The sequence below is a fragment of the Ptychodera flava genome, chromosome 5 (genome assembly GCF_041260155.1).
Source record: "Ptychodera flava strain L36383 chromosome 5, AS_Pfla_20210202, whole genome shotgun sequence".
Classification (NCBI taxonomy): Eukaryota; Metazoa; Hemichordata; class Enteropneusta; family Ptychoderidae; genus Ptychodera; species Ptychodera flava.
The window spans coordinates 16,313,145-16,327,739 of NC_091932.1; the positions used below are offsets into that span (position 1 = coordinate 16,313,145).

The 14,595-nt window shown below is 37.6% G+C and overlaps 2 protein-coding genes across 2 annotated transcripts in view; both read left to right on the plus strand.

Moving 5' to 3' along the window:
• Positions 1–2,935, plus strand: part of LOC139132730 (plectin-like) — a 134,077-nt gene extending 131,142 nt beyond the window's left edge. The window contains 4 exon segments of the mRNA XM_070698997.1: positions 692–838; positions 1,232–1,657; positions 2,201–2,521; positions 2,845–2,935. The gene's annotated coding sequence lies outside the window, so the exon portion shown is untranslated.
• LOC139132731 (microtubule-actin cross-linking factor 1-like) overlaps positions 1–14,595 on the plus strand; it is a 47,935-nt gene that overhangs the window by 569 nt on the left and 32,771 nt on the right. Inside the window, exons 3-17 of the mRNA XM_070698998.1 lie at positions 692–838; positions 1,232–1,657; positions 2,201–2,521; positions 2,845–2,959; positions 3,321–3,538; positions 3,972–4,274; positions 4,861–5,027; positions 5,446–5,605; positions 8,527–8,734; positions 9,007–9,251; positions 9,582–9,782; positions 10,687–10,833; positions 11,116–11,541; positions 13,622–13,942; positions 14,243–14,357. Of these exons, the coding sequence (XP_070555099.1) occupies positions 692–838; positions 1,232–1,657; positions 2,201–2,521; positions 2,845–2,959; positions 3,321–3,538; positions 3,972–4,274; positions 4,861–5,027; positions 5,446–5,605; positions 8,527–8,734; positions 9,007–9,251; positions 9,582–9,782; positions 10,687–10,833; positions 11,116–11,541; positions 13,622–13,942; positions 14,243–14,357 (3,520 nt within the window). The remainder of the gene's footprint in view (positions 1–691; positions 839–1,231; positions 1,658–2,200; positions 2,522–2,844; positions 2,960–3,320; positions 3,539–3,971; positions 4,275–4,860; positions 5,028–5,445; positions 5,606–8,526; positions 8,735–9,006; positions 9,252–9,581; positions 9,783–10,686; positions 10,834–11,115; positions 11,542–13,621; positions 13,943–14,242; positions 14,358–14,595) is intronic.

Consider the following 14,595-nt stretch of genomic DNA (forward strand, 5'->3'; position numbering starts at 1 on the left):
ACATATCCTAGTGTAGGGCTAACCTAAAGATAATTCTGGAAATTCTAATTTGACTGGAAAAGTTCCTGAGTTAGAAGGGTGCTGTTAGCTTGATTGTGAAATGTTGATTGTGTGATCAAGGGTAAACCGCCTCTGTCTGTGTATAGAAATCCAGACATACTTTTGAACCCAATAGGGTTGAGGTAGGACAAAGCAGTCTCCCCTCAAAGCTAAATTTGTATGCCACATCACTGACCTAAGAAACTTCTCTCAATCACTGGAAAATTTAAGAAATATAAGAAATTATAGTATAAGAAATTATATGCACTGGTATAGCACTGATGCAAAGAAATTTCTGGAAATTCCCTATCGACTCAAAGTTTTCATCAGGTCAGAAGGGGTGCACTTATCTATTGTGATAGGATTTATATGTGATCAATAGTGAAGCACCATTTATACAGTACTGTGGAGATATTATCCTGACATGACAAAGTAAATAAACATTTGTTACAATAGTTGGTCAACATTTCCTGATAAAAAATGAAAATGTCAAGAACATGAAGCCATATATTCCACTGAAACAAGCTTGAAGAATTTCAACATTACAAAATACCGGCGTCCGACTTCTGCAGGGATACGACTTTTGTGTCAGTCTTAAAGTTAGAATACCAGACATCTGAATACATTGAATTCCGGTGTTCTCTTCTTTCAGAGAATTATCCTGATTGAACTGAAGAAGCTTTCATACAGCCTGGAAGAGTTCCTGAAATGGGTTGCTACCGTTGAGCGCAAGCTTGGAGAGGAACAGCCAATGAAAGAGTCACCTCAACCGCTGAAAAAACAAGTACAGCGCAACAAGGTAATCATGGTGTACACTTTTTGATAAAATTCATCAAAGAGGGATGTTGTCAACTTCTACACATCTACTGAATCTGCAAAGCGTACAGACCTAAAGGACCGAAGAATAAACATAAGTTACAGATTTTTGCTGTAAAATTTATGTTCTGCCTTGTTCCACCTTTTCTGTGTTGGTTAATGTATAACCTAAACAGTGAAATAACTGTTTTCAATATTTGAATGCAGTTTTGTGTCCTCTCGGTTGATGGAGGGAAAAAAAAATATTTCTTCATTCTGACCCCCCAGCATTTCTTTGAGCTTGTTCCAGGAAGCACCGATACTTTGGTATAAAAGAATTATTTTTGTCTTCAAAAGACTAAAGTTCATGTTAATTTTGTCTTTTCTTTGTAATTAGGACATTGCCAATGAAGTCAATGCCAACAAAGAACCTGTCACTGTGGCTCTTGAAGGTGCCGATGACTTCCTCGTCAAATACGGTAAGGACGTGGATGAAATTGAGGTCGAGAAGCTGCGACATGACCGCGACGACCTCAGAAAGAGATACGACAGAGTTCATGAGGAGTCAAACAACCGTGACCAACATCTTATACCAGCTGAGAGGATCAATGATGACTTCACGAAGAGAGCGAAGACCTTTGAGACGTGGTTGGTGGGCGCAGAGAAGAAATTGCCGAAGCTGGTGAAAACGGTTGGCAAAGATTTACCCACTCTCAGAAAGCAAGACACAGAAGCAGAGAAATTCCTGACCGATGTCATTGATCACAAACCAGAGTTGGACGAAACAAACAACACTGGGCAGGATTTCATCGACAAAACAAAGGTAAGTATTTTCTTTCATCAAAGACAATGTTGAATTACACAAATGGAAAATCATTATTTCCCTTGCTGTTTCTGTGTAGGTCTTGGCTTTTCCTCACTCGAAGGTCAAAAATTACCATTATACCTAATCCTACATTATGACTAGTGTGAAACACAGAACCTTTCAGATCCCTGTGTAGACTGATAAGGTGATGAGTTCAGTCCCACAGCGGCCATGCACAGAGGAAGGAAAATCCACATTTAGGATTGGAATGCCAACATTCATGCTGACCGATCCAGTAACTCAATTGTTAAACCATCTGAAATGTATTCGTAGGGATTGTGATTTCAGCCCTGCATAGATCACTTTAACTTTCTTCAAATGAATATTGTGTTATAAATATCCTCAGTAATTAACTGTAATATTTTGAATTTTCCCAAGATGTCACTGTAGTTGAAAAAACTTGGCTGTAACACTAGAAATATTTTTTTTTCATGAATAAAGTACATTATTGATGCAGTGTGGGAGATCACAACACTAAGTTTTTCTTTGCTGCCTTGACAGGACTTCAAGAAGGACATCACTGAGTTCAGAACCACGGTGATGCCCAGACAGTTTAACAGAGACTATGTCGAAGAACCTGAACCAGAAGTCGTCAAGGAAAAGGTCAATGACCTCACCACTCGCTACAACAAACTTACCGTCGAGTACCGAACATATGTCCAGAAATTACACACACTTGTTGAGAGACACACAGTCTTCAGAAGTTCTGTGGATGACATCACTCCATGGCTCAGCAAGACGGAGAAAGATCTCGCCGAGGAGAAGAAAAAGCGGGCACCTGTTGAGCCTGAGGCTATTAAGGAGAAGATTGACAAGTTGAAGGTTGGTTATTGCCAAATTACCATTTCACACTTCACAATTACTGTCAAGAACAGTGAGAATGGACCAAAGTTTGTGATGAGGTTGTATCACCAACTCTATCTTGGATGTCCATACCTGTGTCCATTTTGTTCAGCGCTGGTTTGATTCACTTCAGAATTCCACAGTGCAACTGCATGGCTCATTGTCTGTCTTGAACCACTTTCAGTTACTGAGAAAATAAAATCAAGAATCTGTATAAAACGTTAAAGTGGCAGTCAAGGTGTGCAATTACTCTTGGATGTTGTGAAAAGTTTATCGTATAATTTTGTTTTCCTACCATACAGGCCGTAAATGATGACATTCTGTCTCACAACAAAGACGTTGAAAGAGTCAAAGATACAGGCAAGGATGTGATCGAAGTCCATCCTGAGACCCAAAAAGAAACTAATAATGAAGTCGGTAAGTGGAAAACAGAAATTTCAAGAAACAAAGCTTGAATTTTCCCAGGTCTACCCACTTCAAAGTTTTGAATTTTTTTCCCTTCCTTATTCAAGTACATGGTTCGCATGTTTTTTTATCCAAACATGTGTGTGCCAAATTCTATGGAATAACTGCATTTTCCACATTATCCAAATTTACACAGAAAGAGGTAACCAATGCATTTACTTTTTGCTGCCTAGTCGCTTGGCATTCTCAAAAGTAATTAAAGATAGATCAAGGCCATCAATCTGTGATTTTGCCATTGTTATTTCTACCCTAGTGAATTTTTATAACAATATTTAGTTTTTTTAAATGAAATTTTTGTGTTTTTTTTCTTCAGGTAACGTTGTTACAAGATATGAGAACCTGAAGACAGGCACTTTGCTGCAGACCAATGTGCTTCAGACTTCACTCACCGAGTCTCAGAGTACCCATGATGCATTGGAGGGTCTCTTGAAGTGGCTGGATGAAGCGGAGAGGACGGCGGAGAGACTGGACAGAGATACTCCAGTCATCATTGAGAAGAACCCGCTGCTTGATCAACAACAGCATGTGAAGGTATGCGGATTACATTGCATACATAATACAACAGTATTACAGAACTTTTTTTGTTACGCACTTGGAGCAGGTCTGTTTGTAGGTTTGAGTGAGTGGGATTAGATGAAGCTGGTTTATCAACTCTTGGGATACCTTTGAAAATGCTCTAACTTGCAGAAAACTTTAAAATTTAAAATTACATGTCAAATTCATTTTTGTCCTCAATAGAAATCTTGTTCAGTTCGTTAGCTTGTACTATGTACAAGCATATATCTGGTGTATCTCAGAAAAAACATTGATTAACTTCATAAAAATTGTCAAAGGAAAGCAGTGGACTTTTGCTAAATTTTCAACATCTACAAGACTTAACAAGTGGACCAGGGATTGAGAACTGCAGCTTTAAGGGTTGAAAATCATGGCTAAATCTGAAATGTATTCTGGATTCTTTTCATAGGCACTGCTGACAGATGTGGTGAATCACAAACCAAGCATTGAATCAGTGACGGACAGTGTCAACAAGGACCCCCAGCAAGCCAAGACTTTGAAACCAGAACTTGACGAACTCAACTCCAGATACAACAGACTGCAGAACAAAACCAAGATGCTGGACAACTACCTGGAAGGCCGACTCGACACGCTGGCAGAATTCCTGGCCAAGGTGGACCAGTTGGAAAACTGGCTGCTTCCGACACTCGTAACTCTTGAGTCTCAGGAGCTTGCTCAGTTGTCAGTCCCGGAGAGGACAAAGAAGATAGAGGTATGATCCAGTATATATGTTCTTTTCTATCCATATTCTTTCATTGGGTTCAAATATATATCACACATCAAGAAAAATGTTAAAAGGCCAGTAATGCCAACTTTTTATGATTTTTTTCATCATTCATTCATAAACTGCAAATTCATATTACCTCACCACTAACTTGATGTGCCACTGACCCAGAAAATTGCTGTATTCAAAGCAACAAGATAAATATATTAAATGTATTGGTTTCTGGCTTACTCCGAGGAATTTCAAAAAGTTACTAATTGAAGCACAGAGTTCAGAAATATTGTCAAAAGAAGCCACACTTTTCCAGAGTTTCACCATCTACAGTACCAGCTCTAATGCATTGATTAATGTGTAGTGTTAAAATAACAAAAGGCCATATTACTGTCCAGCCCAGTATTGTAGTAATGGGCAACTTTATGGTAGGGAATACAAAAAATCTCTCTCAAGATTAGACATTTTTCATTCAACTGTTGTGTGTAAATTTTTTAAAACCAATGCCAGTTATTGCCCCGTTAAAAGAAAAATTCTCTTGTTGAGATATTGCCTTATGTGTGCCATCCACTTCTTCATCCAGGACCTGATTACGGAAACCGAGAAACAGCGCCCTCTATACCGCACCATCCAACAACTAGGTCAGCAGCTTACCAAGGATCCTAAAGCCAGCGATACCGACAGAGTCAGTGAGGTACTGAGCAGTGTCACCAAGAACTGGGACGACCTAGAGGACGCCCTCAACAAGAGGTGAGTGACTGCTGATATCGGCTACCTCTGTTTTTGTCAAGCCAGATGTTATACAGATTGAGATCTATGGTAGTATGGGCCTTGAAAGTGAAAGACTTCAACTTTTGCTCATACTTTTCTCAATAAATTTTCAACCACTCTCTTAACAAATCAAGAATAGAATCAGGGGTCCCCAAGCGAAGTTTGGTATCAGAGAAACAAATTACTTAATATTTACTGATAATTTGAAATTAAAAACAGCCACCATCCCTGTGTTAAATCTATGAAGAAAAGTAACATTTTTGCTTTTCGCAAAAAAAGTTTATGAAAATTTTTCTTACTCCAAGAGCTTTAAAATGAGCACCCCAAAAGGGGTTGATCAGAAAAGAAATGTAAAATTTTGAGTCTGACTTTAATGAAAATTTGTTGGTTTTTGCAGAGCGCAACACATCCGTGAGTTGCAGAGAGCACACACTCAGTTCACAATCACTGTCAGGGAAGTCTTCTATTGGATTGATAAGATGGAGGTCAAGATCGACAAGATGGATCCTGTCTCCAGTGATGTGGACACCATTCCACAACAGATCAGTGAGAATAAGGTATGTCCGCCGAAACAGTTCTGTGGAAATATGTAGCCTGGGACAAGGCATCACTGTTTTCCGCTCTTCGTGACTTGCTTCTACAGATGTTGCTGCAGCAGTGTATGGCATACTTTGGCAGCGGTGTCTTTGCGCATGGAAGTATGAATAGCTTTCTCTCCAAGATATCATCAGGGTGTGGAGTCTTTGACACCTGAGTGAATTATTACGCAGTTTCGGGTGCCTGGTCATTTGCCAGCTGTCTGAGTGTCTATTCTATTGTGTGTAATGATAAAAAATGTTTGTGTCTCTCTGTGTTTATTGGATTGTGCGGAAAATAATTTTGCATTGAATTCAAGTTTACCTGTTTTTGTCATAAAATTTCATAAACAGATTGATGTAGTTATTGTACAGAATCTTAAAAAAGTATCAGGTATGCAGGGTTTGTGGTAGAGGTTGCCACATTCGCAAAATGTGACTGAAAGTTGTTTGTGGGGAACAAAAATCCATTTGCAATCACTATGTCCTCAAAGGTGTGGCAAAAGCTGCTTTCTGTAGTCAAAATTGATTAGACAGTCTCACTGTTAATGCCTTTTCACTAGTATGCAGAAGACAACACGAAAAAACTCTTTACTAATAAAGTACTTGAAATTGTAAAGGAAGAAAAAATACAGAAAATATTTACATTCTCAAAATATCTATGAATTGGCATTCCTTGATCACATTGATATGATAGACAACCAGGGCCAAAAGGCAGCAAAACTCAGTGACGATTCTGAGCTTAACTGACACAGTATTTTATATCGCTGTACTGATTACACATTCCTGGATCAGAGATATTTAAATTTCCGCACAAATCATATCTTGAAGTCTAAAGTAAACATGAAACAAAGACGTCATGTATGCCGTCAATCAACTGTGAACTGGCATGTGCATTGGCTGCACTTACGGTAATAACAACTCAACTTTCCAATATCAAACAATCTTCATTCTGCGTGAACAACAACATAGCAATGAAAATTGTACTAGTCACTGGTGAAAAGTCTTCACAGATGAAAGGATAATTGTTTTAAAACAAATGAAATTGCATGTTTAGAGGATGAAATCCAACGGCGTGGACTTGAATGAAAATAAACAATGGCAGATGTGACTGCAGAGTGGGACTATTCTATTCAGGTAACGGGGACAGAGGGACACAGATTCATGAAGAGCACTGGAAAAATGTCCATTTTCCATACGATGCTGTCACAGGAACTTCAATGTCCCATTGTTTTAACATCCTTTGATAGTTTCTCTGATCTGAAATGTAATTTTACCAACTGTAACGATACATTTAACTCTCCTAACCTTTCAATATTTGAGTTAAACCAGGGTATGAGTAGGAGTCTGTATGCATGAATGTATATATGTGTGTATGTGTCCACATCAAAAACTTGAAGGAGACTGCAGCATGTGTCTTCCAGTATTTAATATTCATGACTAATCAAAATTGTGTGTGGCTAATAAAATGAAGACCAAATCAGCCACACTGAGAAAGTGTGGCTACTAACTTGAAAATCATATCGCTAACCCTGGTATGGTCATATCAATGGCAAGGGGGTCATCTATGATTTTGTTATAATCATATGCCTTCCATTCTGGGATGTTCTGAAGGCACACAGAACAGCGCCCTCAGTAGGCCAGCATGTATTTACTTCTTTCATTGATCTAGCAGATGATGACAAAAAAGCATGCTTTCATTATTAAAAAATGCATGTTTATGCAGATTATACAATGTTTGAGGTTTGATAGACCAGAAAAACTTAACTGAAGTTTACAATATTGTATTTTAACTTTTCCTTTTATTTCTTTTTTTTTATCTTTTCTTTTGTGTTACAACATTACCGGAAACAGGAGATTCAGGTGCACTTTTGATGGTTAATTTTAACCACACTCTGAAACTTAGATATGAATTCCATAACTTTGTTTCTCTGATAGAAACCAAGACATGTTCGACATAGAGAACAAATTACCCTTTCAGCACCATACTTTGGCCCAAAGCCGTTGTTGTGGTGGAACTGTACAGGGAATCTTGTTTGGACAAGTTAAACACTGAGTATCACATAAAATTAAAGAATGACTGATCAAATGAAAACCAGTCATATCTTTAATGATGCTATTTTGAGCTAACATTTCCTCTTACATGGGACTATGTGCCCGAGGGTAGTGACCATTTGCCCAATGTGAGGAGGGCAAATGGTCTCCTGCCCCGAGGGTACATAGTCCCTTGTTTGGGCTATAATGTTTTTATTACATGCCTCTCTTACATAGTTTTCATTCCAATTTTGGGGGTTTACATACAAATGACAATCATATGCTTTATTTCAATGTTAGACAAACATCTGTTGACAAAATAGAACGATTTTCATCATGGAACGGCGCATTGATATATCTAAATCACTGTTATGCAGTTTATTGACATCTTTTTCGCATTATTTTGTAAAACAGTATTTCCATGTGCAATTTTATATTTTTTAAATCCCAATGTTGTCAAGTTGAAAATAGTTTCAGTTCATTTTCCATCAAGTGATGACGATGCACCTGCAACGTCATCAACGAGTTACCATTGAATCCTATGGAGCGTGCGATGTTCGATATATGAGGCATGTAATAAAAATCTTTGTCAGCATGATGTGAGATTAAGCTGAACGGTCATGTGCCATACTGCCTATCTTCTCTCTGTCGTCTGTAATAAATGATATTCTAACCAGCTGTATCAAAATAACCTGTGTTTTTTATAATCCTTTCTGTAAAATGGTTGAAGTCTAACACCTAGGAATTAAAGTCAAGCCGATGTCATGGTTGATAAAACAGCAGATCAAGATTGAACGATATAACGTGCTTTTCCGCTGCTCATGGATAAGTCTCACTCACAATTTTTGAAATCTCATTTTCTTCATCAGCCAATACAGAAGGAAGTCAAGGAGTACAAGCCCACGATTGACAGAACCAATGACATTGGCGAGACGGTGCTAAGGACGTCTCGTACCTGGGACATCCTACACAAAGGTGTCGTCCACCCGAGAAGTACAGACTTTGCCGAGCCTGGCAAGGAGAGCAAGGAACCAATCATGACACACATCACTGAAGCAAAGACACCAATCATAGAAGGTGAATTGTTGTAACCCTTTTTCTCATTGGTTAGAAATCACACCACTAGCTTTTATATTTCACAGCTTTTTTGAGACTGTTTAATATAATAACTTCACACTTTTAGCTGGTTGATTGATGTGTATTCTGGACCACAATGAAGATTTTTTTAACTGCAATTAAAAGATCAGAGGAGCAAAACTATGGTTTCACTTTTAAAAAAGATTTATAAAATTCAAAATAAAAATCAGCAAATCTCAACCAGAAAATGGATATTTTTCTTGTAATTACAGAAGTACCTGAAGTGAGAAAGCAACTTGATGAAGTCAATGAGAGGTACGGCAAACTGACTGACAGAGTCAGTGAGAGACAAGAAGACTTGGAGACTGCCATAGATGTTTCTAAGAAAGTCAATAGTCGTAGAAGCTCACTCCAGGGTGTCCTGGATTGGATACATTCCACGGAAGAGAAGATTCAGGAAACTGAACCGGAAGCCAAGGAGCTGAAAGTGGCAGTTGAGAAGGTTAATAAGCAGAAGGTAGGCGGCCATTTTGTAGCCAGGGCAATTTCTATCAGTCTTCTTTTTCTCGTCAATGATCAGTATACTTTTACTCAAAAGCATTCTTTTTAGTGCAAAAGAAATATTGCAAAGTATTAGATGTGGGACTGACACTATGAAATGTCAAGGTGTTTCTTAGTTGCCACACGAAGTTAGAGGGCGCACTTGGTGTAACAGCATTGCTGGAGGCATATAGACTCTGCCAAATGTTCTTCGACAGGCAGAGAAGCAGAGAATATTGACTTGTTTGTTCTGCAAGGTAGAAATATCGTAAGTAAGTTAACTATTTTTTATTATGTACTCCTCCAGGCTCTGAAGAGTGAGATTGTTGCTCATAAGGAACCAATTGACGAGGAAATCAAAAACACTGAGAAGTTCCTCCTCGCCAATCGTGACAACCTGACTCCTGAACAGAAACAGCTTCTGGAGAAGCTGATCAGGGACATCAAGACAGACTACGACGGCATTACTGGACTGTCCGATGAGAGAATCAGACAGTTGCAGGCGACAGTAAGTCAACTTGAACAAGAACTGGGAGAAAAGGTGACTGCTTTCATTTTCATTGTCATGCTAAGGTTTCAAGGACCATTTTCATTAGATTGTAAATGCGTTATACTGCCATCATGCAAAGGTAGCAGAAATTCCTTTGTTTATGAATCACATTGTACAGTCATACCATTCCACGTCATGTTGACCATTATTGATAACAATAAGAAAGCCATTGTAGACAAATTAACATCATTGGGGAAAATATAGTCGCCAACGTTAAAAATATGTATCAAATTACAGTGCATAATTGTATACATGTAATCATTAATGAAGAATTTCAATTGTAAATTTTCATAGTTCATATATGTCGTAATTTAATTTCGTATTGTTTACAAATGTCATGTAATCCACTGCAAAAGTCTGAAAGGTTCTTCAAACATTGTATAGCCTCCCCTGAAAAAACTGCTCTCCAAAAAATTACATCAAAGTCATGCCAGAATGGTTGAAGAAGTGCAGTATAACGTAAACTGTTTATGTTTGAACAGATATTTGAATTACACTTTGTAAATTAGCTTCGAGAACTGATATGGTAGATTTTGATTGGAACAAAAAATCAGCATGTATTGTTCATAACAATTTTATTTTTTATTGTCAATTTTTTTGGCCCTAAAATTTTTAACTTTTCACAGATATGTTATCATGTATCATGTATGTGTTTTACTCATTAGCACAGTTTTATATCGGAAGACTTCACATTAAAAACATCAAGATTGCTGTTAACAACGTAAATTCCTCATTAAAATTCACAACACGCGACAATCGCCTCATTAATCATCAGTGTATGCATTGTCACATAATTCCATTGTCATGCTGTGCATTTTGTTGTTACTCTTTTTTTCTCCATCCGTACGGTTTATGTTGACAGGCTGCCCTGAAAGAACAATATCAGCTGCAGACGTACAGTCTGAAAGAGCTGCTGGATTGGGTGAAATCCATCGAAGAGCGATTGGGCTCCCAGCAGCCAGTCAGTGAAGAGCCAGAACAACTGAACAAGCAGGTTGGCGAGGTCAAGGTGCGTTTGATTATGAACTCTGACCTTTGACCCTTTCACCCCAGTTCCCTGTGTACAGGTCCAACTTTACCATAGAGAACAATGGATTTGGGACAAACCATGGTGGTGAAAGGGTTAACTCCCAAGGATTCAGAGAGATATGAATCCGAGAGCCGTAATGTTTGCCCTTTCATTTTGGATGTACTTCGTGTCAACTGAAGATATCATGTAGGATTTATGATATGAAATTCATTTTCAAAATGGGTTGAAAATTAAACGTTTTGGATCTTTCTTTCCTCACAGAACATCAAAGATGATATCGTTTCACATGAGCAGCCAATGACGAGAGCCTTGAAAGGTGCAGAGGACTTCCTGAAGAAGAATGACAAGACTCTCACGCCGGATGAGAAAGAAAAACTCAGAAACGACATCGACGATCTCAAACCTCGGTACCAAACCGTGAAGAAGGAGACCGATGAGAGAGTGAAGACTCTCGAGGAAGCATCGGAGAAGCTGAAGGAGTTCTATCAGAAGTACATCACCTTTGAAGTGTGGCTGGTCAGTTCTGAGGAGACTCTGAAGACGACACTGGCAGACGTACCAAAGGAACCCAGCGCCCTCAAAGATCATGAGAGGCTTATCAAGACGTTCAGACATGACGTGACAAGACACAAGAATGACCTGATTGATATTAATGATGATGGCCACAGCATCTTGGAAGATGGCAAGGTGACCATTGCCTTTTTTTTTGACCTTGACTGTGGATGAAATTCACCACAAGTAATTTTAATTGCCTTGTAAACAGTTACATGGTACAATGCTGTTACTTTTTCATGTTGTGAATGTAATCGACCTGTATTTAGGGAACTAAGAGATAACATATTGAACTCATTTTTGCTCACGTGTTTACACATGTGAGCATATGTCGCAGCGATGTTTGTCTGTCTGTCTGTCTGTCTGTCTGTGTGTCCGTGTGTCTGTCTGTCTGTCTGTCTGTTGGTCCGATATCTCAAAAACGGCTAGTCAGATCAGAATCAAATCTGGTACATATATTCAGTTAGCAAATGGCAAGAACTGATTAGTTTTTGGTGGGTGTGGCTTGCATACTTTTTACTCATTTGCATAATTAATGATTTTAGAAAAAAACGGATATACATTAAAAACGACTACACACAATTTGATGAGATTTGCTACAAATGTTGATCACACCAAGATATATCAGCAGTGGGAACCATTAAGGGGTTACATGAAAGATAGTTGCTAATTTGCATATTTAATGAACTTTCCTAATTAGGGATATATGTCTGATTTGACTCAATCAAAATTGACCAAACTTGGTATGTATATTAAAGATACTATTATTTAACATTATTGAAAGTCATTAAGCGTTTTAACTTTAGCCAATTCCTAATTTGCACATTTAATGAACTTTGCTAATTAGGGATATATATTTGAATTGACTGGACCGACGTTGATGAAACTTGCTACATGTATTTGGAGCTACTATGATACAACATTTTTGAAAGTCTTTAAGCATTTTTACTTCAGCCAATTCCGAATTTGCATATTTAATGAACTTTCCCAATTAGGGATATATCTAAATTAACTTGATTGTAGTTGTTGAAACTTGCTATATACATCAAAGATACTGTGATATAACATTATTGAAAGTCAAAAGACATTTTTACTTCAGCCAATTCCTAATTTGCATATTAAATGAGTTTTCATAATTAGGGATATTTATCTGAATTTACTTGATCAAAATTGATGAAACTTGCTATGTACATTAAAGACACTATAATACAATATTACTGAAAGTCATTAAGCATTTTCTCTTCAGCCAATTCCTAATTTGCATATTTAATGAACTTTCCTAATTAGAGATATATATCTGAATTGACTTGACCAAAGTTGACAAAACTTGCTACATATATTGCAGATACCATGATACAACATTATTGACAATCATTAAGCATTTTTACTTAAGTCAATTCCTAATTTACATATTTAATGAACTTTGCTTATTAGGGATATATACTGGGATGTACTTGATCAAAGTTGGCAAAACATGCTATGTACATTGATGATTACACCTGGTTAAAACAATATCGAAAGTCATTTCACATTTTCATGTCAGCTAATTTATAATTTGCATATCTAATGAGCTTTCACAGCTCGGCATATATGGCTTGAAGGACTTGGCCAACGGTAATTACACTTGCTATATAAAATGGTGATACAATGACAGCAGTCAAAGAACTTTAATATTTTTATTTCAGCTAATTACATATTTGTATACTTCATGACCTTTTAGAATTAATTGGCGGTGATTATTGTTCATTATGTTGATCATAATACTTTCAATGAAGTTGCAAACATGTGGCAAAGGTTCAAATTTACACATAACTTCAATATATAATGAAACACGTGAGCATTTTCAGTTCATATCTGTTTCACGGTATTCAGCCCTACATACAAGTTATGTCATTTGCCAAGTTTAAGAATGATGTATATGTGGTATCGTCCTCATATTACGTGCACAAGTGCACATTTATCCACGAAAATTGCATTATGGTAGTTCTAGATTTTCACCGAGGATCATATTTGTGAACAAAAGTACAGAAAAATAAATTTATACCAAAAAATGACTTTTTGATGTGCCTCTCACACTTTGTCTTTGATACGTAACCTGTTGTAACTATAGTGTTGGTTACTTACCCTTTGACTTCTTATATGATACATATACTTCTGTGCTAGTTTTGAAGGAGCATTCCCGTTTACCAGACTGCGTGTGTAAATCTCTCCCCAGAACTTCAAAACTACCATCACCAAGTTCCGGACCACCGTGCTTCCGAAGCAATTCAACAGAGAATACCAGGAAGCTCCGGACTCCAACACAATCCGGGACAAGATTGCCGACTTGAACACCAGGTACAACCGGCTGACCGTCGACTTTGAAGAGCAGGCGGCCAAAATCGGTGACGTCGTGGAGAAGTACCAGACCCTGAAAGAGCAAGTTGGCACCATGACAGTATGGCTGACTCAGACAGAACAAGAACTGACCAATCAGCAAGATGAGCCTGTTGCCACTGAGCCAAAACAAATTGAGAAACAGATCAACAAGCTCCAGGTAAAAGATATCAATTTCAAGAAATTCACACTGACAAAGTTTGCTAATTTGTGTAATTTGCTCACTGGTCTAATAGATATATATATTCATGCTTTTACTCAAAGAAAAAATTTAATTCAAGCAATTTTTGCTCAAACCTAGTCAAGATCTTTGAAGTTTTCAAACTACAAATGTATTTGTAGAATTGCTTCTCAGAGTTTCCAATGTCCAAACGCCCAACCAATTCAAAATATTTGTTGATTTGTCATTTGCTAACTACAGTCTTTTCTGATGTTAAGTGTTGACTTTTGTGTCTTGTAGACTTTGAATGACGATGTCATCGCTCACGGTAAGGACGTTGAGAACCTGAAAGAGAACAGCAAAGACATCTCAGAAGCCAAACCAGAATACAAACCGGAGGTGGACAAGATTATTGGTAAGTGTGCAGAGTCAAAATGTAGTCCAGAAGATAATGCAAAACGATAAATCAAAGTTCTGTATAATTAATGCAACATATTGTATCACTCTATTAAAAGTCTTATTGTACTGATTCATTATGAACAGGAACTTCATAACAGTCAAATGTTGAATTTTATCACAACAAATGTTTAATGTATTTTCTCTGGACCAGAAATAAGAGATATGAACTGTGTTCAAGGAATTATTGTTTTGTT